This window comes from Schistocerca americana, chromosome X (genome assembly GCF_021461395.2).
Source record: "Schistocerca americana isolate TAMUIC-IGC-003095 chromosome X, iqSchAmer2.1, whole genome shotgun sequence".
In the NCBI taxonomy this organism is placed as follows: domain Eukaryota; kingdom Metazoa; phylum Arthropoda; class Insecta; order Orthoptera; family Acrididae; genus Schistocerca; species Schistocerca americana.
The window spans coordinates 191,777,818-191,805,776 of record NC_060130.1 but is presented as its reverse complement, the minus strand read 5'-3'; the positions used below and the strand labels follow the sequence as shown (position 1 = coordinate 191,805,776).

The 27,959-nt window shown below is 38.5% G+C and overlaps 1 protein-coding gene across 1 annotated transcript in view; it reads left to right on the top strand.

Moving 5' to 3' along the window:
* The window catches only part of LOC124555899 (unconventional myosin-Va-like), a 145,651-nt gene that overhangs the window by 99,195 nt on the left and 18,497 nt on the right, over positions 1-27,959 (top strand). Inside the window, exons 8-10 of the mRNA XM_047129958.1 lie at positions 8,223-8,480; positions 8,648-8,782; positions 26,216-26,338. Of these exons, the coding sequence (XP_046985914.1) occupies positions 8,223-8,480; positions 8,648-8,782; positions 26,216-26,338 (516 nt within the window). The remainder of the gene's footprint in view (positions 1-8,222; positions 8,481-8,647; positions 8,783-26,215; positions 26,339-27,959) is intronic.

Here is a 27,959-nt window from a genome sequence, read left to right as displayed (position 1 = left end):
TACTTTCAGAAACGTCTTCCTGACACTTAAATCTATACTCGATGTTAACAAATTTCTCTTCTTCAGAAACTCTTTCCTTGCCATTGCCAGTCTACATTTTATATCCTCTCTACTTCATCCATCATTAGTTATTTTGCTCCCCAAATAGCAAAACTCCTTTACTACTTTAAGTGTCTCATTTCCTAATCTAATTCCTTCACCATCACCTGATTTAATTTGACTACATTCCATTATCCTCGTTTTGCTTTTGTCGATGTTCATCTTATATCCTTGTTTCAAGACACTGTCCATTTCGTTCAACTGCTCTTCCAAGTCCTTTGCTGTCTCTGACAGAATTATAATGTCATCGGTGAACCGCAAAGTTTTTTATTTCTTCTCCATGGATTTTAATACCTACTCTGAATTTTTCTTTTGTTTCCTTTACTGCTTGCTCAATATACAGATTGAATAACATTGGGACACTGAACTCACATTTGGGAGGACGACGGTTCAATCCCACGTCCGGCCATCCTGATTTAGGCTTTCCGTGATTTCCCTAAAATTATTCCAGGCAAATGCTGGGATGGTTCCTTTGAAATGGCACGGCCGATTTCCTTCCCCATCCTTTCCTAATCTGATGAGACCGATGACCTCGCTGTTTGGTCTCTTCCCCCAAACAACCCAACCCAATAACATCAGGGAGAGGCTACAGCCCTGTCTCACTTCCTTTCCAACCACTGCTTCCCTTTCATGCCCCTCAACTCTTATAACTGCCATCTGGTTTCTGTACAAATTGTAAACAGCCTATCGCTCCCTGTATTTTACCCCTGACACCTTCAGAATTTGAAAGAGAGTATTCCGGTCAACATTGTCAAAAGCTTTCTCTAAGTCTACAAATGCTAGAAACATAGGTTTGCCTTTCCTTAATCTTCCTTCTAAGATAAGTCATAAGGTCAGTATTGCCTCACGTGTTCCAATATTTCTACGGAATCCAAAGTGATCTTCCCCGAGGTTGGTTTCTACCAGTTTTTCCATTCATCTGTAAAGAATTCGTGTTAGTATTTTGCAGCTGTGACTTATTAAACTGACAGTTCGGTAATTTTCACATCTGTCAACATCTGCTTTCTTTGGGGTTGGAATTATTATATTCTTCTTGAAGTCTGAGGCTATTTTGCCTGTCCCATACATCTTGCTCACCAAATGGTAGAACTTTGTCAGGACTGGCTTGTCAGGACTGGCTCTCCCAAGGCCATCAGTAGTTCTAATGGAATGTTGTCTACTTCCGGGTCCTTGTTTTGACTCAGGTCTTTCAGTGCTCTGTCAAACTCTTCATGGAATATTGTATCTCCCATTTCATCTTCATCTACATTCTCTTCCATTTCCATAATACTGTCCTCAAGTACATCGCCCTTGTATAGACCCTCTATATACTCCTTCCACCTCTCTGCTTTCTCTTCTTTGCTTAGAACTGGGTTTCCATCTGAGCTCTTGATATTCATACAAGTGGTTCTCTTTTCTCCAAAGGTCTCTTTAATTTTCCTGTAGGCAGTATCTGTTTTACACCTAGTGAGATAAGCCTCTACATCCTTACATTTGTCCTCTAGCCATCCTTGCTTAGCCATTTTGCGCTTCCTGTCGATCTCATTTTTGCCTGCTTCATTTGCTGCATTTTTATATTTTCTCCTTTCACCAATTAAATTCAAGGATTTATACTAGCCCTCGTCTTTTTACCTACTTAATCCTCTGCTGCCTTCACTACTTCATCCCTCAAAGCTACCCATTCGTCTTCTACTGTATTTCTTTCCCCCATTCCTGTCAATTGTTCCCTTATGCTCTCCCTGAAACTCTGTACAACCTCTGGTTTAGTCAGTTTATCCAGGTCCCATCTCCTTAAATTGCCTCCCTTTTGCAGCTTCTTCAGTTTTAATCTACAGTTCATAACCAATAGATTGTGGTCAGAGTCCACATCTGCCACTGGAAATGTCTTACAATTTAAAACCTGGTTACTAAATCTCTGTCTTACCATTATATAATCTATCTGATCCCTTCTAGTATCTCCAGGATTCTTCCGTGTATACAACCTTCTTTTGTGATTCTTGAACCAAGTGTTAGCTATGATTAAGTTATGCTCTGTGCAAAATTCTACCAAGCAGCTTCCCCTTTCATTTCTTAGCCCCAATCCATATTCACCTACTATGTTTCGTTCTCTCCCTTTTCCTACTCTCGAATTCCAGTCACCCATGACCATAAAATTTTCATCTCCCTTCACTACCTGAATAATTTCTTTTATTCATCATACATTTCATCAATTTCTTCATCATCTGCAGAGCTAGTTGGCATATAAACTTGTACTACTGTAGTAGGTGTGGACTTCGTGTCTATCTTGGCTACAATAATGCGTTCACTATGCTGTTTGTAGTAGCTTACCCACACTCCTATTTTCTTATTCATTATTAAACCTACTCCTGCATAACCTCTATTTGATTTTGTATTTATAACCCTGTATTCACCTGACCAAAAGTCTTGTTCCTCCTGCCACCAAACTTCACCAATTCCCACTATATCTAGCTTTAACCTATCCATTTCCCTTTTTAAATTCTCTAACCTACCTGCCCGATTAAGGGATCTGACATTCCATGCTCCGATCCGTAGAACGCCAGTTTTCTTTCTCCTGATAACAACATCCTCCTGAGTAGTCCCCGCCCGGAGATCCGAATGGGGGACTATTTTACCTCCGGAATATTTTACCCAAGAGGATGCCATCATCATTTAACCATACAGTAAAGCTGCAGAGACATATGCAGGAATAATTTTAAAGGAGGCATATAATGGGGCCATTGCCATGTGGCTTGAAAGGATATATAGCTGCAACTGACGAAAGAAGGTACCACACTCTGAAAATGGCATATTAGTAAAACACTACTAACAATCTCTTGATACTGCCATTACTGATTTTGGCTTACAGTTAATTCATGAAGAAGGAATTCATATATGTATGTATTATCATACTGTGATTCATCAGCTAAGCACTAAGAAATAACCACTAACACAACAATAATTTGTTATAATTTTGAGATGCTGAATGTATTATGTTGCACGTAAAGAGCTATTATCATTACTTGTTGGGCAATATGTGTCTGCTGGATTGACTGTGAATCAAAGGAAAGAGAAGAGAAAATGATATGGGAAGAGCCATGCTGCTACGGGATACTATATTAACACTTCACTGGCTGCACATATCGTACAAATTGATCCCGACAGTGATAATTCAGATTACTTGGCTTGTCACTGGCCATTCTTGACATTATTAGGAGATATCATCACTAGTTCTTGTAAGTTCTCAATCCTGTTCCCCTACTTACATGAAATTTCGAAGATATACATATGTAAATAAATACAAAATTTGTTTGTTTCAAATGTTTGTTCATTCAAACTTTTTGGAAAAATAATCAATTACGAGTTGCACTTTGAAAAGCTGGTAAGCATTATCCAGTTTATTTTGCTGTCAGAAAAATGTAAAAATGATAATATTTGTGTGAATCGCCTGCGGGACAGCGCTTTGTCAAATATCGGTGTGTGTAGCAACGGATTCGTTGACCAATAATCATCAATCCTTGGTTGTTTTTTGTTTTTTTTTTTTTTTTTTACAGTTTCCATAAGGATAGCCAGCCCAAATCACTTTCTAAGTTCGGGTCCTCTAACGTGCGTATGCGCAGACACAAGTGCGCACACACACACACACACACACACACACACACACTCTCTCTCTCTCTCTCTCTCTCTCTCTCTCTCTCTCTCTCTCTCTCTATTTCAATACACGAACACTATCCCAATAGCTTGAAGTGCATATAGGAATCTCTGTTATATTCCAAAGAATGATTGGTGTCAAGACAATGTCCTGCAGTGGCAGATTTACTTGGCTGTTGTAAGCGTGCATGCCATTTATGCTCAGAACATTGGCCTTTCACAGTCCTGATAGTCTGACCAATATATGACATGAAACAGCTGCAAGGAATACAGTAGACAACCACCTTACGTGAACCAAGATCATCCTTTATGTTACCTAAAAGGACCCCAATTTTAAATGGTTATTAAAACACACACATCACATTGTATTTCCACAGAATATGACCAATCCTGTTTGAAATGCTTCCTGTGTAAGGCCAAAAAGCCGTAGAATTTGGTACCACCTCAGTATTATCATGGCTCACACAGTGCATAGTTGGTCAAGAGTGCAACATATGTCTTATCTCTCTTTCACTACAACCATTCCGACAAAAGGTGACTTCAAGATGGACTAACTCTGCTGACAAACTCTCAGGGCCCAGGATGACATGGGCCCTGTGAACCAAGGTTTGAAGTACCCCTTCATGTTAAGCTGTATGGTGAAAACTATTAGCCTGCAGATACAAGTTAGTGTAAGTAGGCTTCCTATAATTGGCATGTCCCAACGCACAGTCCACCTTCCTCCTAACCACCACATCAAAGAATGGAAGACAGCCATCCTTTTCCACCACTGTTGTGAAGTGAATATTGAGGTGGGTTGAATTCAGGTGTTCTAGAAAGTCATTCAAATTCTCACTGCCATTAGGCCAAACAACAAAAGAATCTTCTACATATCTGAAAAAAAAAACATGCAGTTTTCAAAGCCGTAGACTCCAAGGTAAGTTCTTCAAAATCTTCCATAAACAAGCTGGCAATGATAAGTGACAACTCCATCTGTCTGCTCATAGTACTGCTCATTGAATAAAAAGGAAGTGAGTTAACACATGTTGAAATGGGTTCATTAATTCAGCACCAATCCTAACCTCAATCAACTGTAATGAATCGGACAGAAGTACATGAGTGAAGAGAGAGAGAGAGACCACATCAAAACTTACAAGAATATGTCATTCAAATGCAGTCACTCTAACTGATCTACAAAATCTGCTGAGTTCTTAACATGGCGCTTACATTGACCTACTATATGGCTCAACAGAGTAACAAAGTTTTTTTTCTACACAATGTCAGAGCAACAGTCTTAATCACAATCTTATGAAGAGGACCCTCTTCCCTGTGGACCTTAGGGAGGCCAAGTACCCTAGAGAGAATAGCACAATAAGAATTGAGGCTCTTGATATTCTCCTACCATAGGGAACTTTTTCCAGGAGGTTGTTAGTCTTTCTCTCAACACTTTTTGTTGGGTCAGAACCGATCCTGCGATATGTGGAATCAGACAGTAAAAACTGCATCCTTTGATGGGTCAACTCTAAGTGAACGTAAAGCAGTCCTCTCAGCTGCTGTGATATTACTCTTGGGTGTACGTCCCCCAGTCAACACGCAATATGCCTTCCTCCTAGTATATTCTGCAACATCAGGAGGTAGTTTAAAAACAGTGTGTACAAGAGAACTTATAGAATCAACCACTGGCAAATGCTTTGGAGCACCGATAAAGCTGCTTCATCAAAAAGCTTTCTCCATGAGACATATCACAGAATGTTGAGATACAGTATAGATTCCAAGCCACAGAAACATTCAAACTTTGCCAAATGCCTGGCAGTTACAGAATGAAATTCCCAGTGCCATGAAGCATCATCCACCAATCCCAAGAAAAAGTTGAAATTTTGAAGCAGGCGTTAAATGAATCTGAAAAAATTCCTTGGAAACAATATCCAGCTGTCAGTGAGTGTAATGGATCCTCTCATAAACAATATCTAGGCTAGTGCATTGCTTGATAAGACTAGTGGCAGGAGAATTAATATGATGCACTACTTTGGCAAATGTTGGAACAATATTTTGATCACAACACTGCAGTAAAAACGACACTGCACATTGCAATCTTACTGTACTGCTGCAGAATTTATCCAACCTCCACAAGCAGTGATTAGTTCTATTGGGAGGAAATTAACAATGTGAGATTTAGCTTCTTCTGGCATATACAGTGTTCAAATAACTTAAGAGAATGCAGCTGGGTGGCATCGTTGACAACTGCAGATACTTCAACAGGAACATACCTTGCCATTTTCAATGCAAAACTGCAGAAAGTAAGCACTGTGTTGACACCCACTTACTTTTTATTCAATGACCAGTACTGTGAGCAGACAGATGGAGTTGTAATGGGAAGCCCATTGTCACCCATCATTACCAATTTGTATATGGAAGATTTCGAGGAACACACCTTGGAGTCTGCAGCTGAAACTAGCATGTTTTTTCAGATACGTAGATGATAGTTCTGTTATTTGGCTTCATGGCAGTGAGAATTTGAATGACTTTCTAGAACACCTGAATTCAATCCAGGGAGGAGAGAGAGAGAGAGAGAGAGAGAGAGAGAGAGAGAGAGGGAGGAGGAGGAGGAGGAGGATTGTTATTGAACTTCGCTATTTGAGCAAGTGTAGGTGGATTACCATTTACCATATGGGTACCCAACTTTACAGTGTTCAGACTGTGTGCTGCAGAATTTGCATTGTCAATAGTGGTAGTATCATGACTTGCCATTAGTAGGAATACTAGTACAGAGACAAAGTGCTGAAACGTAAGTATCAATGTGCATTACAGCTGCAGACAGTCAATAAGGGTCTGGGCATGTGAGCAGAGCTTTACTCATAGAACTTTTTTTTATCAAAACAGCAGCACTAGTGTTGCTTCTCTTCACAAGTCTCATGCATTAAAGGAATATGAAGAGGTCCTCTTTCTACACCAGTGTTGAAGAATATGATTCAGAAGTCAGAACTAACTGACAATTTGGGAATTACTCCTGAAAAAGGCCGTTGGCCAGTTGTGTCACATGTTGTTGAAGAATGTACTGTTGCCATGGCTGAGAAAGCTGGACACAGTAACGATCTTCAAGCTGTGCCACAACTGCTGAACATTCCATTGTCCTTTGTTCAAAAAGTGCTGCAAACAATTGAGATGGTATCCAGGCTATCATGGATGCAGGAGGTCATAACATTGAGCAATATTTGTAACTTGGAATGTCAACATGGCAATTTATGTGTTGAAATTTCTCCCTACTCACTCTATATGTGACTTATTATAATTTATGCTCTGTATTTTATGCATGCCCAAGCCATAGAACAGATTTATGTTAACTATTTTGTGTCTGTCTAAATTTTTCATGTGCAAAATCCAGATCTATCTTAACTTTCTGAGAATCTTTCTTAAATACCACCACATGTTCTCCCATTGTGTTTAATAGTGCAATAATTCTTCATCTGAGAGTATTATATAACAATTCCCACCTAACTGATTACCTCATGAAGCTATGCCTGGAAAGTGATTTCATTACATTTCAAGTGTAACCTTCATATGCTCCTTGCAAGACTCATGAGAATTAGTCTGCACTGAAATTTAATCTCCTCCTTAACCTCAGCTTCTTAGTGTGTCATTGCATAGGATAGCTTTTGAATTGGAACACAACTTATTGATGCAGATTAAATACTGAATAAGACGTAGATACTGTACTCAAAGTATGAAGAAACAAGCTAATTTTATACAGTGTTATCATGGAAATGTGACTCTACTAAGAACCATGCACAGACTGCACAGTTCAGTGTCAAATTTTTGAGTAGTTGGAGCTAGGTTCATTTGGCAAAACTCGAAAATTTTCATGAAGGTGATAGGCACTTGATTTACTTATTGTATTTATGAAATATTCAAAATAATACCCAAGTTCTAGCTCAAATTAGATCACACCTACTGAATATTGTACCCTTATAGTGTGTAACTACTACACAGCTACATGATAAGAAAGTGCAGACTGATTCTGGGATTACTGTCCAAATGGTGTAGCATGTAATACCCCGAGATGATATGCACACCATAGTATGAGATGCAACAGAGGTGCACAGAGGTGAAGAAACAATTTTGATCAGGTCTGTTTAAAGTTTTGTGGATTTTGTAAATTTCTTCAGTTTTGAAGACATGGTTTATAGTCTTTGTATTCTCTTTGGTTTTCTTATGTAAGTGCTGAAAAGCATTACAGACTCAATTATACACTTCCTTTGTTAATTAATTAATTAATTAATTCTTACATCATTGCATGGAGGACATAAAGTAGGGATTTTTTTCTGTTGGCTATATAGAGGATTGAATATCTGCATTAAAAGATTGAAATAAGAACATGTTTTAGTCCTATTTTGAGTTTTCCTTAACAGATTGTTTTGGTCTCATTTCATCTATGAACGTAGCAGTTTTATGAATTCATCTACAAGGTATATAATAACGGTCCCCAAAATAATGCCTATCATTCACATGCCATTATTCAGAGTCTTGCTGGGCACATACAAGAAAAGATAGAGCCACTGGTGGTGCCAGCTATTCTTGAACATGAAGAAATAAGTGGCTTGACAAGCCAGATACCTAGTGGAAAGAGAGGAAGAGCTGTGTTGTCATCATGGGATTCTGAGCCATTTTTGGGTGTACAGAAGTCATTGGATGCACTCTTGCAGGAACTAAATTATATCTATAAAATTATGGGGAACCATGGTGTTGACCCAGAACTTACTGTCCAGATATTTCGGCAGGTGAGATGACCAATTTTCTAACAGTAAGTTACATGATCCTAGACTATGAGGAAACTGCTGTATTTTGTAAATACTGAAGTCTCTAGTAGATTGAAAACCAGAAATAAAAGAAAATACCCATGACAATGTTACCATTTTAAGTGAAGTTGTGTGTTTTAATTTTGCAGGTATTCTACTTCATCTGTGCCATTTCAATGAATAACCTACTGCTCCGAAAGGATTTGTGTCATTGGAGTACAGGAATGCAGATAAGATATAATCTATCACATCTTGAACAGTGGTGTCGTGACATGAGACTACAGGTACATGTAGTGTTACCAGTAGTCTATTTTTTTTCCTCCTCCCTGCAAAGAACAACATTAATGAAACGTGGAGTATTCATAGGCTTTGGCTTATGGAATCACTTTTGTATTGTCAAATCGACAACAATAAGGATTTAGGGAAATCAATGCAGTTCCTTTAATCTCATTATGTTGTGGGAAAAATAATGTTGTTTTAGACTATTATGTAACTAAAAATTAAATTTGGTCTGATTAGGTCACTTACTTGGGGTATTATACAGTGTTTTGCCTTGGGACACCCTCTTTTCCTGTTACTCAACAATGACTTGTCATCAAGTGTAGCAGATGACTCCAAAGTAACTTGCAGATAACATAAGGAATAGACTGTCATCTGGAACCGCATAATGTAGCCCCACAAATAACATATCAGACGGAAATCTGTTGATGTGTCACATATAAGAGTGTAACTCTGTTACAATAAAAATGTACTATAAGTAATTTCTATTGAATAATTCCTTTTGGATTGGTGTTATTACAGCCATCAATAATGTCCTAATCATGTAGTGTGGTACGTCAGACTTCTAGGACTGAAGACAAGTGTGGCAACTCTTGTGGAAGGCATGTACATTTCATCTGCAAATGGTGAATGTAGATAACATGCTTTACAATAATAATACCAATATCTACAGTCAGCACCTGTGGTATGCTTTAACTACTTTACTTTGAATTGTATTTAATTCCTTGATGTCATATGGGATAATATTGTGAGGTATCTCAGCACAGGTGCATAGGATACCTTCTACTCTAAAAACATGACAGATACACTTACATTAAACTAACTTCATGAGTGATGTTTCATTGTATGGAGCAGTAGATCTGTATTGAAATAATTTACAGAAGAACCTCCCATCTCCATAGTGAACTGGATTTTATTGTACAAGGTGTATAACTTTGCTTCCGCCATTTTTCCCCAACATTTGAGGCTTTAATGAAACAAATGGTTACACATGTTTCATTCAAAGTATTTTCCATTGCTGGCCACTACTTTCTCCCATCTTTCAGGCAGTGTATGAATCCTGCATCAAAAACATTGTTCAACTTTTGAAGCAATCCATGAATCGATCCAGTTTGTGGCTTCTTCATGAGATCGTAAGTGTTGGTCAGCCAGGCCACGTGCCATTGATCTAAACAGGTAATAGTCTGAGGGAGCAATGTCTGGAGAGTACAGCAGGTGGGATAGGACTTCCCATTTTAATGTTTCCACGTATGTTTTGACCTCTCTTGCAACGTGGGGTTGAGCATTGTCGTGCTGCAAAATCACTATATTGTGCATCTCACTGTAATGCTCCACTCAAATGCACCTAATTGCATTCGATAGCAAGCATCTGTGATTGTTTCATGTGGTTTTAACACCTCATAGTACACGATGCCAAGCTGGTCCCACCAAATGCAAAGCATTATCTTGGAGCCATCAATGTGGAAGCATGGCCAGGATATCCCCATGATTTTTTGCGTTTAGGGTTATCATAATGAACCTATTTTTCGTCCCTGGTCACAAAATGATGCAGAAATCCCTTCTGTTTTTGCCTTTAAAGCAACTGTTCACAAACCCACAAATGCCATTAAACGTCTCTTGGTTTCAGCTCACATGGGACCCAACTTCCTTCTTTCTGAATCATGCCCATAGCCTTGAGAAGTTTTTAAATTGCTAGATGTGTCACTCCCACTAATTGTGCCAATTCTTCTTGAGTTTGACACGAGTCTTTACTCAGCAATGTCTCCAATTCTGCATCTTCAAAAACATTCTCTCTTCCACCATGCCAGTCAACGACATTAAAATCACTGTTCTTGATGCATTGAAACCACTCAATACACATTCTTTCACTAATAGCATCCTTACCATTCATACTTGAGAGCATTCAATGAGACTCAACCACTGTTTTCTTCATATTGAAACAAAACAGGAACATCTCCCACAAATCATGAGAATTAGGCTCATAAAATGACATTTTCAATCAAGTACAACTTCATGATGCAGACAAAAATTGACTAATGTTTGACTGAGGTTATGTTGACTGAGGTCCAAGCTAACTGCCTGATGTCTGCGATCTGTTTGTTTCGACTGCTACTTACTATTGTCGCCACCTATTGGCAAACAGTGTAAGCAAAGTTGTACACCTTGTATTGTGACTTTAAATGTTGTAGGAATGCATTTATCTAGTGATACCATTCCATAAACACTTCACATTGCCAACATACCTGATCCAGTATTTAATTTTTCAGCTCATTGTTGCTTTCACAGGAAGAGCACTTGTTCAATTTGTTTGTAAAACACCATGTAGTTAGGACTAATAAAAGAAATCCATAGCTATGTCATTAGATGGTCTGTAGGAAGTGTTCTCAAACAGAAAATAATTCTGTTTTGCATATGTTTCACTGGTAATTGTTGATGTGTAGCACTATGGAATTCAGCTTAGGTATGTGTGAAAGGTATCTCGATTTGTTTTTGCGCTCATCAGTGGGAGTATTTGTATACAAGCTAGTGATGTTAAGCGAAACTACCCTACCTGACAAAGAAAGTGAACCTGCAAGAAGGGGAAAAAAATAAACTTCACAGTTTGAGAAGTTACGTGATGTTACAGCAGTGGTTACAAAACTGAATCAAATTTACAAAGAGCTTAATAGTAGAAGTCCACTTATCAGTATGATGTTGCACCCCTCTGAGATGTATGTATGCACTTCTTTGGTTGAAAAAGGTGTCATAAGGAGTTTGTGACCTCTCCTGAGACAAGTTGGCCCACAACTTTTGTAACTAGTCCTTAATATACTGCATGCCAGCATGGGATGTTAGTTGAGATCCAAGCTGATTCCACACATGTTCCGTCAGGGGCAGTTCTGGGGATTTTGTTGGTCACCGGCAAACCTCAACATCATGCGGACAGTTCATAGATACACATCATGTGTGAATGACCATTATCCTGTTGAAAAATGGTACCATAATCTTCTTGCATGAGAGGTAACACACAGAATGCCTGTGGTGTACCATTGTCTTTCAGAGTTTTCTGCGTCAGTATAACCTGTTACCTGGAGTTACACCCAATGGCTTTACACCCCGTAATGCCAGGAGTAACACCTTGTGCCTCTAAAAAACCATGAAAGAATGGGACCTCTCCCAGACTGGCATTGTACTCACCAATGATTGTTATCCAGGGTAGTACAAACTTCAGTTCATCAACAAAGGCAATGTGACATAATTAATTAGCAATTTATTCTTCCTGGTCGTACCATGACTCCAAAAAAAAAAGTCTGTATTGTGGTTTTAATGACCACCTCATGGGATGGTAATTCTCTGGTGAAACTGCTGCTGGTTTCTGACCAAAGGTATGGAATGACACAGAATGTAGCAAGAGTTCATTATTTGTTCTCAGAAGGCAGATGTAAGTCAGAAGGGGTTACAGTGTTGTTAGTGCAAACTATGACAGTCCCTCTATGTGGTGGTTAGGTGCGGTTCACTGAAACATTAACAATAAGTATATGAGCCCTCACACTCCTATACAGTCAAACAGTCACTGTCACATACAAATGCCATCAGATCTGGATATTGCACAATCTGATGAGGCAGCCAATTGAAGACCCACAATGAGGCTCCTTTCAAACTCTGTCAGGTGCTGATAACACTGTCTAAAAAGAGTATGTGGCACCTCCACGTTCTTCACAGTGATCATTCAACATCTTACACTGTCCATGCTCCTTATATATCCTACCAGGCTTGGTAACAACAATTAACTCAAACAACAGTAATGGACTACCTGCAACTCTAATCATTACTTACTCAACAATCGTGCATATGTATATGAAAGTAAATTGATATCTGACCATGGCTATTAAGTGACTTTTTGTCAGGCAGTGTAGTTAAAGCCAATATTGTTTGAATTTTAGCTACAAGAGCTGAGGAATTTCTGATGCCAAATATTAGATTAAGTTTTGTTTTCTTGTTGTGATGTAATCTAGTTTCTTCCATAGTAATCAACAAGAAGCAGAGAAACTGGACACTACTGGCTGTCATACGTATGTAACATAGGTAAACCAAAACATCTAGGAGCCAAGTGTCCAGCTGCTGGTTTCTGAACTGAAATTTTCACATGATTTTATGGTGTTTTGTTCCTCTTGGTTGTTAGAAGCTGCAGTTGGATCTTCATACAGATTGTGAAATTTAGAATTATTTAGGCATTTTTATTTTTTGACTTTGTTAGTGATAACATCGCTGGACACAAGTTTCCTCTTGAACTTGGTAATTGTATTAATTTTACCACACAAAATAGCGTCACTATTGGCAGCAGCACTTTTTAATTGTGATCTGGCAAATGTTTCATAGAAGGATCTCCCATTAACACAATTAAAGGTCTATGTATCACTTACAGAAAAACAGCTACTTCTACTGTGACCTGCGCAGGATGGTACCATCCAGTCACAAGTAAGCAGCTTTCAGTTCCTTTGGTGTGTCACCTCTCACTGGTTCCATTATCCAAATCTGATTTTCAAACAATATGCATAACTTAATCATTATTTTAAATTGAAGACACAATGAAATATTAAGAGCAGATCAGTGCGTACAAAATCAACTGCAAACATATTGGAAAAGTATAAGTGGTCAGTCAAGCAGATCTGTGGCAGTTAGGTTGTCAGAACACCAGAGAAGATGGACACTATGGAAGATGGGTTCAACCTTGCACAACATCTCTTAAAAGAAAATAATGCATTAAGATGTGTGCTGCAACATTTTACATGACTTCAAGAAAAAAGGTAAATGGATAGTTTAAATCAATAAACGTATGATATAGAATACCAACTTAGTTTTGAATGACAAAACAGTTTTCATTCTAATTTCAAATTAAGGTTCATTTATGCAGATGTTAGATTAGAACATTAAAATCAATTTCATCATTATTTTTTGTCAAATATAACAGTTACCATACAATGACACTCTGTCTCATCATTTTATGTATCTTCATATGTGTTTCAACAATATTGTGTAGATGCCATATCATTCTATCTACAGTTGTGATGATTGGCTGTCACCTGTCTGTTGTGCTGCCATAAGGAACAAAGTTAGTTTATCCACATACAAGTAAACAGCAAACACACAAATGGTACAATAAACAGTAGAACATAATCTGAGGATGAGCACCTGCTGTGCTGTCCTTATATGGAGGAGATCTCCAGCAGATGCACCATGTGCCATACCATGTGCCCAAGTTACGGGCAGCCTCTGGTGGCCATCTCGCACAGATGCCATTGGCAGAGTATGAGTGTAGTGCACTGGTAACCTGGTAACATGGATCATATCCATATGTACAGGATTATAGCACCCCTCCCCCTTACCAAAAGGGCACTCGTCTGATGACGGAATTGGGGCAAATGATGACACAACCATGACCTATGTGGTGGGCATTGGAAATGCTGGTGGATGTGGGAGGAGATTCTGGCATGGAACTGGTGAGTAAAGGTGGAAGTGACACGCCCCTGACATGTGCAGTGGCCACCTCTTGCAAAGTGCCATAAGTGAGGGCCAGTGAGAATGGTGTTGGTAGCATCTAGACATCTGGGTCCTCAGAGTGGCAGAAGTGCACCAATGCTGAAGTCACTAACCACCTAGGCCAGGAAGAGAGCTTTACAACCTGATGGGTTGCACACTGAGAGCAGGCCGTGACAAGACACACAATGTCTTCGTCAATGCCAGGCCAGAAGATGTGTCGATGGGTCAGTGATTTGCTTTAATAGAGCCCTCCACTTTCCCAGCTGTAGGAACTGAAGCACATCATACTCTACAGCTATTGGAATCACAACCCTGGATGACAGCCCATCATTTGCTAAGAGAAAACCACCATTACACACTGGAAGGTGGTGACAAAGGACAGAATAGCTACATAAAAAATCAGCAGTCCTGCCCAAAGACCTGTCTGGCAAACCAAGTTGAACAACTTGGTGCAAAGTCAGGTTGACAGCAACAGCAGCTGCAATCCAGAAGCCTGCAATAGGAAACCCTTCCACTATACGTTCTGCCTCAACATCTAAATGAAAACAAAGGCACTCTTCCTGATCAAAAGTAGGGTATGGCCCTGTCAGAATCAGGGACAGTGCATTGACATTGACATGCTGTGCAGTAGGCCAAAAATGTATTTCATAGTTGTAGTGAGACAGAAACAAGGCCCCACACTGGAGGCAATCTGCTGCTTTGTCAAAGTACAAAGCAGAAGGACTAAACAACAGAACCATGGGCTTGTGGTAAGTAATGAGGTGGAACTTAGATCCATACAAGAATACATCAAACTTTTTGAGGGTATAGATGATAGCAATGCCTCCTCCTCAACTAGGCAGTAGTGCTGCTGAGTGGAATTGAGCATTTTTGACATGTCAACTATCAGACATTAAGAACCATCCTCACGACAATCAGGCCATACTTAGAGGAGCCTGTAGCCAAGACCATTTGGTGGCCAGGATGCCAGGAGAAGAATGCAGCATACATTTCAGAAGCATTAATGCATGCTGCCAGGCCGATGTTCAGTGAAAAGAAATGTCCTTGTGGTGAAATTTGTGGAGGGGATGGTTCGCTGTGGGCACAGCCAGAATGAATTTATGGTAGTAAGCAATTTTCTCTAAAAGCAGTTGGGTGTTCTTTGACATTGGAAGGGTGAGGCAAAAAGCTGTGACAGCAACATGATGACATGAAGGCTTTACAACAGGGCCAGCCACATTGTGCCAAACTTCACGCATGCAACGGGTGTGGACTGCGGGCAGGACAAGGCCCAGCCTGTCACTTGGCTTTGCTCAGTCCTCCTTGGACATACAGGGAATGTTGTGACATTTCATTTACTAGTGTGGTGCAGCATTTTTCAGTTGGCACAACTTTCTGAGTTTGGCAGAATTGCACTGTCAGTGCTGTTTAACCTTTGCTGTTTGTTGATGGTATGGAAGGATGTTCAAAGGTCCACTGGTTGTTTTACAAAAAGAGGCAGTCTAGCAATCTATCACTGCAATCCTTTAAAGTGAATAGGAATGACAGAAGAGAGGGATGAGAACTCTCAGTTCACATAAGTGACAGGTACTGTATATTTGCTATGAAATGAAATTACAATACTATGCAACAAGAATTTGAAGGTTTAGTTGACAATGAAAGAGCAAAAAACTGTGATGATACATATGGGATTCATTGTTCTGTAAGTCAAATTGCATGTTATGATACACTTGCAGGCCTGGAGTGCCTGAAGAAATTGATGGTATGACCAGTAAAATTTCTGAAGTCACACACATTGTTCCATTGTCAGTTGCAATAGACAGAACTGAACAAAGGGTGCAGAGATTTCATATATTACTGAAAGTACATTCATTAAGTCAAGGCACATGCCTGGAATGATTTCTTGACTTAAAAGTCACTATTGTTGAATTTATGAAGGAAAAAGGAGAGCAGGAATGAAAATTTGAACATCCACAATGGAGTACAGACTTTGCATTTGAAGTAGACTCGACTGCACACTATCCACACTTCTTTCTTATTTTGTGTGGATGCATTTGAAAAGAAAATCACGTTGTAGAACGGATACATTCTGGCAAAGACAGTCCAGTTCCATAAGCTGACTAGCATTGAAGAAAATACAAGATTTGAGGAATCCATTGTGGCCTTGCAAGAATTACAAGGATAGTTTTATAAAGATTTTGAGGACACTGTCAATTGTACATCTATTTCTTAGACCCTTTGTTTCAGTTGAAAGTGCCCCTAATCTTATACAGATGCGATTGATTGAACTGCCTTGTAATTCTAGTTTTCATTAAAAATCTTTCTGCATTAAAACTGTCCAGAAAGTCTATATTTCACCAGGTAGAGTTTCAAAGTCATCATAATGAGATTACAAAAGTGCTACAATGTTTCAATCATCATATTTGTGTGAAAAACATTTTTTTTGACTATGAAACTAAATAAGTCACAATTATGTGGCAACTTGAGTGCAAAACTGTGAAATTGTCTGCATCTGTCCATATACCAACAGTTGCTACCAGATAAAAATTATGTCTTCAATGAGCCAAAAATAATTAAATAATACCAAAAATTTGTTTTTTTGTTAGCTATGTTGTTGGTAAATGTGAAATATAAAACCACGTATTATGCAGTGTGCTTGTACTGCCATTTAAATAAGGTGTGTTCCATTTTCCCCTCTTCTCCCACCTTGCACTGAGACAGTGTATCATGGCAATAGCGGAAACATGAAGGGAGGCTGAGCACTTTGGCCCTTGTGCCTGGGCATGGCCTGGGAGCTGAAATCTTGATCAACCCTGCTTTATGTTATCCTGAGAGAACTCAAACCCCAAATACACAATTGATGGCTGCAGTATGTAAGGCCACGACCAAGTAGCAAAAGTTGCATAAATGCTCTTCCTTGGATACACCCACCGTGACAATATCATCAGGATAGTTGATGCATGCCAGAACAGACATCATCAATTGTTCCAAAAATGCTGAAAAAATCACAGGTGTGCCAGCCACACCAAATGGGAGGCACTGATTTTGTTATATCCCAAAGGGCGTCCTAGTCACAGGGAGCCTTTTTGGATCCTCATCCAATGCAACCTGTAAATAGGTTTCAGATAATTCGGTTTTAGCAAATAACTAGCCTCCTATAAGTCTGACCAAAAACTCATCCTGATGGGGCAAAGGGTGAGTGTCAATAATAGTGTGAGTGTTATCGGAAACTTTATAGTCACTGCAGAGGCGCTACTCACCATTTGATTTTTTAGCAGACAGTTAGGGTAGGCCACATATTTGTTGTAATAGGCTGTAAGACTCCAAAATCATCAACCTATACAATTCCAATTTCATTTGTTTGTTCAAAGCTGCAGGAATAGAGCACGCATGTAAAAATGTGGCTGCACGCTAGGTTTCAAGGTAATGTGGGCTGTAAAATTAGTGGCACAACCTAAAACATAAAAAAAATGTGAACTCAGAATCTGCAAATCTAACTGCTGCTAAAGGGACCTCATCAGAAGCGAGGTGCACTGCATCTGCAATAAAAATCCAGAAACATGGAAAGCATCCAGACCAAATAAATTGTTGGCACCAGCATCATCCACAACCAGAAGAGTTAAGGAATGAACCACAGATTTATACACAGTCAAGCTGTAAATTGCCCCAGAGCTGGAATACGTTGTTCAGTTGTAACTCGCCAGATGTTAAGTACACAGACACGATGCCAAACATACCAAATTAACATAGGTTCACCAGTTCAGCAATGTCAGAGCTGCATATGTGTGTCCACTTGTTGCCTGAACTCTTTGTCTATTACTCACACTTCAATAAACAGTTTGTTAAAAGTCATAAGCATTGGAGATACACAATTAACACCTGCAGAAGAGGGCTTGGAATGACGCATGCAAAATATTATATATAGTGCACGCAGCTTCTGCACCCTCATCGACAGTGACAAATGACAACCAACCACCTCGCCCATCTTTCCCACACTGTTTCATGTCGCATGTCAAGGCTATGTGCCCTAGGCACTGGGTAACTTGCCATCTACATCTACATGGTTACTATGCAATTCACACTTAAGTGCCTGGCAGAGGGTTCATCGAATCATTTTCATACTACTTATCTACCATTCCACTCTCAAATGGCGCGTGGGAAACAGGAACACCTAAATCTTTATTTTCGAGCTCTGATTTCTCTTATTTTATTATGATGATAATTCCTCTCTACATAGGTGGTTGTCAACAAAATATTTTCGCATTCAGAAGAGAAAGTTGGTGATTGAACTTTCATAAATAGATCTTGCCATAAAGAAAACTGCCTTTGTTTCAGTGACTGCCACCCCAACTCACGTATCATGTCAGGTGACACTCTCACCCCTATTATGCAATAACACGAAACAAGCTGCCCTTTTCTGCACTTTTTCGATGTCCTCCGTCAATGCCACATGGTAAAGATCCCACACTGTACAGCAATATTCCAGCAGAGGATGAACAAGTGTAATGTAGGCTGTCTCTTTAGTTGGTTTGTTGCATCTTCTAAGTATTCTGCCAACAAAGCGCAGTCTTTGTTTCGCCTTCCCCAAAATATTATCTATGTGGTCTTTCCAATTTAAGTAGCTCATACTTGTAATTCCTAGGTATTTAGTTGAATTGACAGCCTTTAGATTTGTGTGATTTATCATATACCCAAAGTTTATCAGATTTCTTTTAGTACCCATGTGGATGACCTCACACTTTTCTTTGTTTAGTGCCAACTGCCACTTTTTCCACCATACAGAAATTCTCTCTAGATCATTTTGTAATTGGAATTGATCGTCTGATGATTTTAATAGACAGTAAATTACAGCATCATCTGCAAACAATCTAAGGGGGCTGCTCAGATTATCACCTAGATAATTTATGTACATCACGAGCGGCAGAGGGCCTATGACACTACCTTGTGGAACACCAGATATAACTTCTGTTCTACTTGATGATTTACTGTCTATTACTACGAACTGTGACCTCTTGTGAGATGAAATCACGAATCCAGTCACACCACTGAGACAATACTCCATATGCACGCAATTTGATTAATAGTCACTTGTGAGGAACAGTATCAAAAGCCTTGTGGAAATCTAGGAATATGGAATCGATCTGAGATCCCTTGTCAACAGCCCTCATTACTTCATGGGAATAAAGAGCTAGCTGCATTGCACAAAAAAATAATTTCTGAATCTGTGTTGGTTATGTATCAATAAGTCATTTTCTTAAAGGTGATTCATAATGTTAGAGTACAGTATATGCTCCAAAATCCTACTGCAAATTGAGGACAGTAGTATGGGTCTGTAGTTCAGTGGGTTACTCCTATTTCCTTTCTTGAATATTGGTGTGACCTGTGCTTATTTCCAGTCTTTAGGAACAGACCTTTCGTCAAGTGAGTGGTTGTATACAATTGCTAAGAAAAGCGCTATTGTGCCTGCATACTCTGAAAGGAATCTGATTGATATACTCCACCCTCCCCTCCTTCTTCCCCCAAGAACTAACTGATGTCAAACAACCAGGAACAGAAGTTGCTGTGGTGACATCATACCAAGCCTCAGTCTAATCACCAACAGCATGAGATGCCTCAAAAGATTGACTAATATTCAATACTTCAGCCAAAAATAGATTATCAGACTGTAGTCTGTATTGATGCCCCTCCTTTAGGGAGCCAATCAAATGGTGGCAACACAGACCATAGAATCAGCATGTGAATCCTGACAAGCATCAGTAACAAACTGATATTTGCAACTGAGGCCATAGGACTGATGGGGCTATTTATGTCAACAATAGAACTCAGCATGTGCTGCAATTACATGCGTGCACTTTTGGTGATAACTGGAGAAATTACACACTTACACATTTCATCAAATGAAAGTGATCATGGTTCCTGGAGTGGGACAAGATGGAACAACAACTGGTAAATTTGAGGGGAAATCCAAGAAGTGAACAAAGCCTTAAGCATGATTGCACTGGTGACACCAAAAACAAAGTGGTGTTACCTAAGCCACTTCTCATAAGCCAATTGTCTTCAGACCCAACACAATAATGGGGAAAGGGTAGTGGTTATGCTGACAACATAGAAGCCTACCTACACAGTCAGTGTGGCTGACAAATTTGTGGTAGCAACTGAAAGGGCCTCCTTTTCCTAAAGGAGAGATTTCAGCACTGCTTGCATGGACATGAGAACTGACGGAAAAACCAAATACACTGAGCATGATGAAGTGAACACCACACTCAACAGCAATTGTGTCATAATATTAGACATAAACAATAGTGCGGCCCAAAGAACAATGTTTGTTTATTCATGTACAAGTAAACAGCAAACATAGAAATGGGCAGAATTTTGGGAGAACAGAAGAGGCTCTCTCCTGGAACTGTAGAGTATGCAGTAGGAACATTTTGATTGGAGAACAGGAAAGGAAAATCTATGCCCTTCAGACACAGTCGGAGGGAGCAAGGAAGGAATTCATAAGGATCAAGGGAGATAGGGGGAGGAGGGTGGCTGGGAAGTGGCAGCTGGTAGGAGGATAGGAAGAAAGAGAACATGATCTGACAGTTTTATCGTCAACAGCAAAAACAGGCATGTACCACTACCAGAGTTACATGGAGAAGTGCCTCAGGTAGAATGAGGAGCAGGAAATATGCAGCACACTTCAACCATGGCCAAGAAGCCTAGGAATGTACAAAGTGTTAGGAAGAAGAAAGTGCTGCTGCTAGGTAGTAGCCATGGTTGAGGTGTAGGTCCTCTGTTAAAGGAAAGTTTAGGGGCAGCGTACCAGGCCACCAGTATATTCAAGCCAAATGCAGGGCTAAGTCATTTGATAGAGGACCTAGGGTCTTTATGTATGGACTTCACAGAAGAGGACCATGTAGTGATAGTGGGTGGGATGGGAAACAGTTTGGACAGGGATGGGGCATATGACATAGGTGGTGACACGGACAAGATAGCTTCCCTGACTCGTGGCACCAACGTACACTTTGTTGAGCTGTTCCTGCTTCATGATCAACCACACCTTGATGGAGCTGTGAGGTGAATCATTGTGGGGTTAAGGATGGCTCTGGGGACAACCAACTTTGCTCATGTTTCTCTGCTGCCCATCGAGATTATCAACAGATAGGGTTTCACTAGGCATGGCCTGCACCTAAACAGGACTGGGAAGGGAAGATTGATACAGCTGATTCATGAAAGTATAGGGAGTGGATCTTGGGCCACACATGGTCAAATAACTGTTGTCATAGGTAGGAAAAGTAGGTCTTTTTTAGGATAAATCCAGACACCAGGTTCCCCTCATTGAGATTATCTCAAGCAGTTTAAAAAATACTGAAACAATCACTCACAAGACATATTTTAACACTTCAAATTTCACACGTACCAGATGTCGCAAAGAAAAATAAACCATTGGAAAGAGTAACATGGGGCATTTCACAGACTTAACAATCCTCCATCAAAACATGCAATCAATAAAAATTAAAATACAACTATTAGAAGTTGAGCTCCAATCTTTGAACTGCACAGTAGTTTGTATTACCGAGCACTGGTGTAGAGACACAGAAATCGAATATGTAATATTAACATTGTATGGAATGGCAACTATTTCAAGGGGTGGAGGATCATGTATTTATATTAGAAAAGGAATACAGTTCAAATGAAGACATGACCTCAGTACAGTAAGTGAAGACAAACACTTTGAAATATCAGCTATTGAATTAACAGGGCTTGATATAACCAAGAAATTAATCCTTTTGTGTGAGTATAGATCTCCCAGTAGTAGTGTGGACATTTTTTTCAATAAATTAACAGAAGTTCTAGAAGTAGTCTGAAGTGCAAAGGTCAACACAATTCTGTGTGGGGATATTAACATCAACAGTAATATCATAGATGAATCCAGCAGCACCTTCATAAACATCCTTCAGAGTTTTGGCATGTCCCTATTGGTCAATAGTGCAACAAGGGTTACTACAATGACTGCATCAGTAATTGACCCTGTGGCCACAAATATGGACAGGTAAAAATGTGATTTAGCTGTAAAAGATTTCAAACTATCAGACAATCTCTGTCAAATGACAGTAGTAAAATCAGGCATCGAATCATTCCCTAAACTCCAAGTCTACAAATGACATCTATCAGAAGGAAACCAATGTGAATATGAAATTCTCTAAATTCTCCACATTGTTTGAATTTAACTTTGAAAAGGCATTTCCAAAAGTATGCATGTCTGTATGAACATCTCACAAAAAGAGATGACTAACAGCAGGTAGTAAGAAGTCCTCTCAAACGCTTAAACAACTCAGTTCCAATAAAAAGATTTGCAATGATCCAGACTTCTTAAATTTCTATCACAGATACAAAAAGGTCCTACAAGAATGTGCTGATTTCTGCAGAAAAGTCATTTAATGATAAAATAATATATAATGCAGAGAATAAAAGCAAAACAGTCTTGGATGTTATTAAAAAAGGAAATGGAGAGAGGCAAACAAATGCAGAATAACATACTGCGAAGGGAGTGGGATAAGGTAATAAATGATCCACAACACTTAGCAAACTATATAAATGAGCATTTTTCAAGTATTGCCAACAAGTTACAGCAAAAATTCCCCAAAACAAATATAACACCTGCAAATAATGTTGCACTAAATACAATGATGTTACTTCCAACCACAGAGAATGAAGGTAATAAAACTGTTCAGTAACTAAAAAATAAATTGTCAGCAGGCTTAAACAAAGTACCAGTGTTTGTACTGAAACAATGCATAGGGATTATACAAGGCCCCTTAACAAATATAATAAATGAATCCTTCATATCAGGGACATTTCCAGAGCAGTTAAAGCAGGCAAGAGTTGTACCTTTGCTTAAGAAATACAGTATAATGCAGAAGACACAGAAAATTACCAGCCCATTTCCCTGCTGTCAGCATTCTCAAAAATAATAGAAGCAATTATGAAAGACAGATTAATGAATTACCTGAATAAATACAATCTTTTAAGCGAATCACAGTTTGGTTTACAAAGTGGCAAAAATACGAAGTCAGCAATAGTAGAATTCACAAAAGTTGTACTTGATGCTCTTGATAAAGATGAGTATGTCACAGGCATATTTTTGGATCTTTCTAAGGCGTTTGATACAGTCAACCACAAGCTTCTATTAAATAAATTAGAAGCATTAGGAATAAGAGGAGTAGCTAATGACTGGTTTCCATCATATGAAGCAGATAGGGCACAAAGAATAGAGAACACATACTTCAAATAGAACTAAACATTTAGTAAAACTCTTATCAGAACCAAAATACACTAATATAGTGGTTCCACATGGTAGCACATCAATGACTTTACCACTTGTGTTACTCGTGGTGAAAAAATTGTCTTTGCTGATGACAGCAATATTATAGTCATGGAGAAAACAAGAGAACTCCTTGCCAAGAAAGCAACTGAAACTCTCAAGGAAGTTTATGATTGGTCAATAAGCAATAAAGTGACATTTACCATGAAGAAAACTAATGCCATGAATTTCAGTTTGAAGAGGAAAAATGACCATGTTAAATTAAATGTAGATTTTACCTCTATAGACTGTGTAATAAATGCAAAATTTTTAGGAATGACTATTGATTCTCAGTTGAAGTGGTGCAAACACACAAAGGTACTTGCAAACATAATGTCATCAGCCCTTAGAATCCTATCATCAGTGTGTAACATGCAGTGTCATTTAGTTACATATTATTCATATGTACACTCAATGATTAGCTATGGCATTCTTTTTTGGGGAACAAATGCACAAAATATGAACATAATTTTCAAACTTGTAAAGTTCTGTTCAGAATACTGGGGATTTTAACTGCTCCTTGTGAATTCATTCACCAGTCAATTGTACACATCAAAAATAACATTGGTAATTACTGCACAAACAGCTCTGTCCATGGCCATGCAACAAGAGATAGATAGACTCAACTTACATTTACCAAGAAAAAAAAACATAAAACTCAAAACAGCACTTTCTACCAAGGAATAAAACTGTACAATAAATTACCAAAAGAGATTAAAGAAATTGCAGAAATACTCTTCTTTAAAAAGACAGCTAAAAGTGCCTGTTATACAATATATTTTATACATTGAAGGATTACTTAGATAAAACAGAGTAGGGGTTTGATAAAAAAAGTTATACAAATAAATAAATAAATAAATGATGATGATGATTATGATGATGATGATGATGAAACATACAACGTTCCACATAACACCTTCACTTAGTTTTTTTTCCTTCTCTTTTCCTTTCTAGAAATACTTACCCCCTAAGCAATGCATGGCACAATAGTAACGTCTCTTCCTCTTTCTGAGCTCAACATCTCACTCTTTATGGAGGAATGCTGTTTCAGTTTTTCAGGATAGCAAATGGGAAGTTGCGGTACAGAAAATGGCCCATGTGCAGTGACTGATAGTGAGATATGACTGAACAGTGTGGCATTACATTATTTAACAAATTATTTGTTAAAAAAAGTATTCTATACCAGGAGTAAATCTAATGGTTGTCTCTAACTAGAAATCTGGAAATGTGTGTGTCTACTAATTAGCTTATTTTAAATTGTTCTAAACTTGTAAATGCTTTAACATGTCCAATATCCTTGTAATAAGAGATCTACGGATGAATAAATCTGCTGCTGCTGCTGCTGCTGCTGCTACTACTACTACTAATACTACTACTACAAATGGCACTTATTATGACTTGAAACCTAAGTTGGTTAGCTCTTTGTGTGCTACTGTTCTCAGTATCCATGGAAAGTGGTTGAAGGGCAGTGAAAGTATGAGTAGGTGACATGTTGGACAGCTGCACCCCACCAAAGGACATGGAGATTGAAAGTTTGTCTGCTCTGTAACACAGATTAAGAAAGATCCAACAACAGAGTACAACACTGATGCAAGCACAAATGTTTCAGAGCACACCATGCTTTGCACATTGATATTTACTGGTCATTTTATGAATGTAACACTCTCTAATCTTCTTTATTATGTGTCATATCAATCTGGTATTAACAGTACTTAATGAGTCTTCATTTTACAGAGTCCCTCTAACAGGGATACCTGAAAAACAGTGATTATTTAATTCAGTATCCAGTAAAAATGTTTATCAAATATAATTATGAAAGGCCAGTATAGTGAGAAAAACATCAGTGGTACAGTAGCAATGTATGAATATCAGTATTGTTTTGGCAGTTTATTGATATTTCTAACATATTGGTGGTCTATCACTGTCATCTGTAGCCATTCATTTCAGTGAGTAGGAATAACTGCACCAGCCATCCCAGTTTCCCATTTGTGACTGAGTTAAGTGATTTAATAATGCAGTGAAGTGGATCTGTGTACTCCTGCAGGGAATAGAGTTTTACAGGAGAAAAGCTATCATTTGTAGGAACCCCACTCTACATTTGTGTTGTAGAGTGCTCCCCTTTTTTGTGAATAATAATCAAAGATGTCCATGTGACACTAAAATCATTCGTCTGTGTTTGTTCGTGAAATTTCATACAGGACCAGTCCTAAATTTTCTACTCCTCACCACTGATTTCTTTTTTGACCCTTTCACATTATCACAAGTGTTCCTCCCTTTCCTGGCCATACTATCAACAGAGCATTAAAATTTGAAGGAAATGGGAATCTACATAGGTCTTTTTTACCAGTATTCCATTAGTTTTTACATAAAATGGTACTTTAGATTATCACCAGCAGAGGTCCACTTATGACACATAACTTGATTATATCAGTGCCCACATTTGGTAAACTGAAGAGTTCAGATTTCTCTTGTAGATGTTTATTCAATTCTGCTGGTCAATACAGACCAAAACATAGTACTTGGTGTTCTCTTAATAATTTTAAATGCAGCAAAATTCAGTGTTTCAAATGGTTAATTATCACATTTGTTCCAGTATACTGATGTGCCAACCACATTACAGCCCATAATTCAGGCTGCCCACTTGCTACAGGCTCGTAAGCTGGATGAAGATGTTCAGCATGTATGCAATATGTGTGATAAACTTTCAATGTTGCAGGTATGTATTCAAAATTAACTGTATCATTGTTTCAAATTGGTGCCAGTTATAAATGATTTATTAAATTTTGTGCATGATTAGATTGCTCATAGTGATGGTTCTTACATAGTAATGCATCCACTCATGTTAAAGACTGGTTTATATACCATATGGGTTAGGAAGAAACATATTTATAAAGACTTGTGAGCTACAGTTGTTTTTTCATTAAAGTAATTAGCATTTCTTGGTGCTTGATATGTATATTATACAGCAACTGATGATGTAATTCTCTGCAGCTAGAACAGGTTGTTCCAACTTATGTGCTTGTAATAATTTGTGGATTGCTCCAACCAGTGTTGGTGTCAGTGAGGAATTGAATTAGCCTGCATAGCAGCACCTTGTAATCTGACAACTATAAATGGTGCACATTATGTTATTGCCAACAACAAATTTGGAGTGTTACATTAACTAAAAAATGCAGGAAACAAAGGAAATAAATAATAAGGAATTCTATTAATAGTATGTAATATGTTCATTAGGCTTCTGAAGTTTGAGGTTTTTCCATATTAAGAGGAAATATTGAGAATCAAAGTGTTTGCAGTGTTACTGTGGAAGATTCATTGTAACCTCATAAAGAAAACTCCCTTCTTTGCTTTTTACTCTTGCTATGGACAAAAAAAGTGATAACATTAGTATATATATACCCAAACATGCACATGATCATGACCATATTTTTGTATAGGTTGTGAAACATTTTTGCTGTAATGAAAAATCCCACTAAGACAAAGTCAGTGTGCTGTGGTATCTTTCTTTCATTGAAGTTAGAAATACAAGATTCACATATTTTAACTTTGGTAATGGTGACAGATCATGGAATGAAACCAGGAAAGGATTGTTGAATAATTTAATTTCCATTTCCAAAATATTGAGCTCCTGCAGTCCCTTTTTAAAGACATGCTTAACTGGTTTATCTTGACTTGGTAATCAGTAAAACTAGTAATCTTAAAGAAGCCAGGTGACCCAAAAATGTTAAATTGCAGTTTCTCATTTGTGTCTCAAACATAGCTTTTCCAAGAACACTCAGATTTTGTTTTGCACATCAACCATTTAATTCTCCATCCATTGCAGTAACATTTTAAATTGTTCAGATGTATTTTCATGTCTGCCAGGAATGCTAGCTCTGATAAACATTTTAAATCTTTCAGATATTACACTTCTTTCCCTATCACTTTGGCAAAAGGAAAAGCTTGCTCACAAATGTTAAAGTAATTAACAAGAAATTACCAATCAAGCTAACTGTGGTGTGGTTAGGTATGTCCTCATACTTTGCATCCATATCTTTCTCCTGCCATGGTTGCCATGTCCAAGTTGCAGTGAGTTGCAATTTGTTGGATAGGGAAACTCCTTAAATTCTCTGCAACTCCTTTGGAAACAAGTATTATGCATCTGCTACCACACTTATTGCTACAATAAACTTTTTTTCAGACGTAACCCTCTTGATATTGTGCTTTTAAGTCTGTTAGATCTCTGAGTACTTTGCCCTCTATCTGCTCCTAATGCATTGCATGGGAGCATGTACAAGGGTGTGCTGAAAAGGTATGCCTCCACGTTTTTTATACATAAATTCTTAATGCACTTTAAA